The 5,177-nt window shown below is 36.3% G+C and overlaps 1 protein-coding gene across 1 annotated transcript; it reads right to left on the reverse strand.

The window, feature by feature from the left end:
• Positions 1-2,111: 2,111 nt before the first annotated feature.
• Positions 2,112-3,059, reverse strand: LOC138420402 (olfactory receptor 8J2-like). Its single transcript, XM_069553590.1, has one exon. The coding sequence runs from the start codon at positions 3,057-3,059 to the stop codon at positions 2,112-2,114; it is 948 nt and encodes a 315-aa protein (XP_069409691.1).
• Between the last annotated feature and the right edge of the window lie 2,118 nt (positions 3,060-5,177).

The raw sequence follows: 5,177 nt of genomic DNA on the forward strand, positions 1-5,177 counted from the left end.
TTTATGACCTCCACCTCCAAGATTAAGACACTTGCGGTGCTTTCTGCCGAGGGCATCCTTATATTACAGAGCTGGGCTCAAGTTATTATACTTACTGTCTCTATTGCAGCTACAGAATGAGAGGTCCTTCTGGTTGCTGTTCCAAGTCTTTCCTAAGCTTGGGAGATGGGAGGGAGGTTCAGGAGTGAGGGGCCATATGCTTACCTGTGGCTGATTCATGTGACATATGGCAGGAACCAACACAACATTGTAAAGCAATTATCCTCCAATGGAAATGTTAAAGCAAAAAAGAGATTTGCCAATGTGATTAAGTAAAGGGCCTTAAGTGAGTGAGTCGAAAGTAGTCACAGGGAGAGAAAGATGCAAAAGTTGGAAGCAGAGATGTGTCAGTGAAAGCAGAGGTTAGAATGATGGCTTTGTTGGATGGAAGGCGAACGCCGGGCAAGGTATATGGAACCTGCAGGAGCTGGGAGAGGCAAGGAGACAGACTGAACCCTATTTGGGTCCTGAAAGGAATACAATCTTCTGATACCTTGAGTTTAGGTCTGGATGACTCATTGTGAACTTCTGACCTCCAAAATTGTGGGACAAGAAGTTCACATTGTCTCAAGCTGCGAAATTGGAGATGATTTGTTATAGCTCCATTAGGAAGCTAATACAAGTGATAACATAATTATTTTAGAAAATACATATATATCAACCAAATTAAGAAGTAGGAAACACTACAGTGTTCATTCTTAACTTCATTTCAGTTCAGTTGTTCAGTCATGCCCAATGCTCTGTGACCCCATGCACTGCAGCACACCAGGCCTGTCTGTCACCCTCCTGGACCTTGCTCAAACTCATGTCCATTGAATCAGTGATGTCATCCAACCAGCTCATCCTCTGCTGTCTCCTTCTCTTCCTTCCTTCAATCTTTCCCAACATCCCTTTCCAATGAGTCAACTCTAAATCAGGTGGCCAAAGTATTGGAGCTTCAGTTTCAGCATCAGTTCTTCCAATGAATATTCAGGACTGATTTCCTTGACTTAAATTCCTAACTTAAGTTAATAAAATAGATTGCAGATAATTGGTAGAAATACAAGTGTGAGTTTAGTCCTGTTGCTCTGTTTCTGTTGACCTAACCAGACTCAAAGAGAATTGTTTTCTGCTATAAAGTAAACTTTTCTGATTGCAAGTACCTAGGTTGATGAAGCTAAATAAAACTGTAATAAAAGAAAACAAACATTCCCTATGGACTTTTATATAACTATAAATAATAAAATATAAAATTCTAAAGGCTAATGATACCAAGTTATTACTGGCTTTGTCCTTGAAGACCAGAAATGTACATAATATATGACAATTTTTCCATCTTCAAATAATCTACTTACTTGTGAGTAAAGTTGAAAATTAACTCATGAACTTGACTCTCACTAAAAGAAGTATTTGCTGTTATGATCTTATAACAAAAACTTTTTAATATGAGTCTATGTTAGGAAAAACAATTATATATTTTATATTTGAATGAAGATTGATATTTTGCTTTATGTATACATACAAAACAAAAAGGATGAAAAAATAGAATAGTTTTATATGTATTTTTAGTCAGTTTTGCAATATGTCCTATTTTCATGTATATCTAAGCATTCTATATTCAACATTTATTTCCCTGTACAAACTTATTATTTTTTCAAATTTATTTTAAATGCGAAATGACAATTGGCTGAAAAGCTTGATAAACTGATGGGTAAATACTACAAAAAATTATGAAACTTTTAGTAGTTGAAGAAAAGATACTTGTGACAAGGAAGATAATCTAACTCATAGCAAATATCCAAAACAGTTCCTACAGGCATTCATTGTTATCTTCTATATTTAGAAATTCTGAAAACCTTTTATATACTTATATTTTATTTTTAAAGTATTTATTTTCAAATTATTTGTATTATTTATATTAGTATATTTTTTCACTTAATGCATTTTGTATGGAAAATTATATTTAAAGATGAGATTAAAAGGATTAATATTTTTCCTTAAAATTAATGGAAATTTTATTTATTGCTTCATCGCTTAGCAAACTTTTCAGGAACAAATAAAGCCTTTTACTGGAGATAGTTGCAGTTTTAACTTTACACTGATTGGAATAACTGACTTGGGTTATCCAAGAATCTCTTCAATGCATCTTTCACATCCTTGTTCCTCAGGCTGTAAATGAGGGGGTTCAGCACTGGAATCACCAGGGTATAGAAGACCGAGGCCATCTTATCAGTATCTAATGAGTGGTTGGTCCTTGGCTGCAAATACATGAAGAGTAGTGTCCCATAGAACACAGTGACAGCTATCATGTGAGACGCACAGGTGGAAAAGGCTTTGTGTCGCCCTTCTGAAGAACGTATCCTCAAAATAGCAAGGATGATGTTGAAATAGGATGTTAGAACAACAATCATAGAGAAAAACAAATTGGTCCCTGAAAAGGTAAACACTGCTGTTTCTGGAATGTAAGTATCAGAACAAGACAATGCTAACAAAGGGACATTATCACAGTAAAAATGGTTGATCACATTGGACGAGCAATATGACACGGAAAACACACAGGAGGAGACCGTCAGTGCTGTGGTCAGACTGTAGGAGTAAATAAGAGCCATCAGGAGAAGGCAGATCCCTGGAGAAACCACCGCCCGGTAGAGCAGGGGGCTGCAAATAGCCACATAGCGGTCATAGGCCATGGCAGCCAGCACGAAAATCTCAGCCACGATAAAAACTAAGAATCCACCTAGCTGGGCTGCACATCCGTAATAAGATATGGTTTTCTTTGCAACCAAGAAGTTAACCAACATTTTGGGGGCAATGACAGAAGAATTGCCCAAATTTATGATAGCCAAGTGCTTGAGGAAAAAGTACATGGGGGTTTGAAGCTGAGAGTCCACACTGGTGAGGATGACGATTCCCAGGTTCCCTGCCAGGGTCAGTCCATAGACGATCAGGAACACACAAAAAAAGGGAATCTGGAGTTCTGGACGGCCTGAGACTCCCATTAGAATGAATTCAGTCACATGAGTGTGATTCCCTGGAGCCATTTATTTTGCTGATTTCCTCTTTTAATGGGGAAAATAGAAAGGGAATAACAGAGGACAAAATCATAATTTTTCTGTTAGATGTCAGATTATTAAATGTTTCATTTAAAGTCAGTTTACTTCTGTTCAAAAATAGTTAAAATTCTCAGATCTTCCTTGTTTTCCCCTCTATCTTTTCACAAAATTCAGGTATACTAACTCTACAGAGATCCGTTTCAGGATCTTATAACTATTTGACCAAAATATTAATGTATTATTCACTGAAGGATATGGTTTATATTGAATAAATGCATATTATTGTATTATGCCATTACATGTATTCATATTAATATTATTAATTATATTAACACATATTTAATGAATATTTAATTAATACATATTTAATACACATACACTTGCCTCTGTGTAGGTATTTCCAGTGATTAACAAAAGGTACCTAAAATATGTTGATGAGCTAGAGAAATATCCAGTTATTTTTTATTATCTCCTACATGTCATCACCTCAGACCAGGCTTTGCCATCATTTCTGGGAATTTCCATTTTTCTATGGGGAACACTTTCAGTAATGCAGTTTTATCTTTAATAATCATTACCACTTCTGCTTCAGTTGCCCACAGGCAGTCTTATATTTCAATATTGTTCCTTAGCATCAGGGAGAAATTCTTCTGAAACTTCTTTCCTTTATCTCATTTCCTTTCTTCTGCCAAATTAAAAAAAAAAAAACAGTCCTGTCTTATCATTCTGATTTCTAATTGCTCTCTCTTCCCTATTGTTTAAACAGCCTTTTTTCTTTCTCCTTTCCAACATATACCCTTTTTCCCTTAAATGGTTTAAAGTCCATTTTGATTTTTAAAAAGCATACTGTGGGCAGTTTTGATTTTGTGAAAATTCAATCCATTTGTTTATTTATACAGATAAATGAGTAGAAAGCTTAACATTACTTAGTATGTAGTATACACTTCCCTGGTGTCTCAGACGGTAAAAAGACTGCCTGCGCTGCAGGAGACCCAGGTCCAGTTCCCTCTGGAGAAGAAAATGGCAATCCACTCTAGTATCCTTGCCTGGGAAATCCCACGGATGGAGAAGCCTGGCAGACTATAGCCCATGGGGTCGCAAAGAGTTGGACATAACTGAGTGACTTCACTCTGTTTTCTTTCTTTCTTTACTCTGTGCCCAGAGGTATGTGAAGTATTTTGAAATAATCATTTTATTATTTTGCAGGAGCGTCCAGGAAGATGGGTTTTGTTTTTTTTTGTTTTTGTTTTTTTTTTTTGGTCTGTTGAGACAATTTAGGCCTAGTGAAATTAAGTTACTCAGTGTCTGTATAGGATATCAGTTAATAACATGGTTTTATAATTTTTTATATTGCTTGTTTGGCCTATTAGTCTTTTGGTTATTTGTTAGTCCACCAATTATTAGTTGTGTGATTTTTACCAGGTAATTGTGTCTTTGTGCTTTATAAATTAAATGAGGTATTTTACACGTAAACGCAGTTCTCACAAAGCGGAAATAATGAACCTCACATAACTAGCCATGCGGCCTTCAGCACTTGCAGCTTGAGGCTCAGTGGTTGGAGCCTGCAGGCTCTAGAGTAGTCGTGGTTCACGGGCTTAGTTGTAGCACGGCATCTGGGATCTTCCCAGACCAGGAACTGAACCCGTGTTCCCAGTATTGACAAGCAGATTTTCAACCACTGAAACCACCAGGAAAGTCCCTTGAATAACTTTTTAAAATGTGGTTTCTCATTTCAGTCCCAGTAACTCATTTTCCCTTACTGGAAATTTTATAGTTGAGATGAAAATGTTAAGTGAATTATAATTTTGTATTTTCAAAACACAGGGACAGATTGTATCTATCTCTACAGTAATTCAAATCCAGATATGCTCTCGTACGAGCTGACTCTCTTACATATGCCTTTTTCATTTCTATTAAGTAAAGATACTCTGCTCCATACATCACATATGTGTCTAATGAGTTGATCTGATTGTTGCAGCATCTATGCCTTATTTCTTGCCGTCTACCACTGCATTTAAAATAAATGCATAAGTAAGCTTTTGATGGCAAACATAATGGCAGCACTTAAAGCAAAATGTTCATTTGCTATACATAAAGCAAGTCAGT

Source organism: Ovis canadensis, chromosome 15 (assembly GCF_042477335.2).
Source record: "Ovis canadensis isolate MfBH-ARS-UI-01 breed Bighorn chromosome 15, ARS-UI_OviCan_v2, whole genome shotgun sequence".
Classification (NCBI taxonomy): domain Eukaryota; kingdom Metazoa; phylum Chordata; class Mammalia; order Artiodactyla; family Bovidae; genus Ovis; species Ovis canadensis.

Excerpts from the sequence above, each read along its gene's own strand:
- LOC138420402 (XM_069553590.1), bottom strand. The coding sequence starts at position 3,059 with ATGGCTCCAGGGAATCACACTCATGTGACTGAATTCATTCTAATGGGA.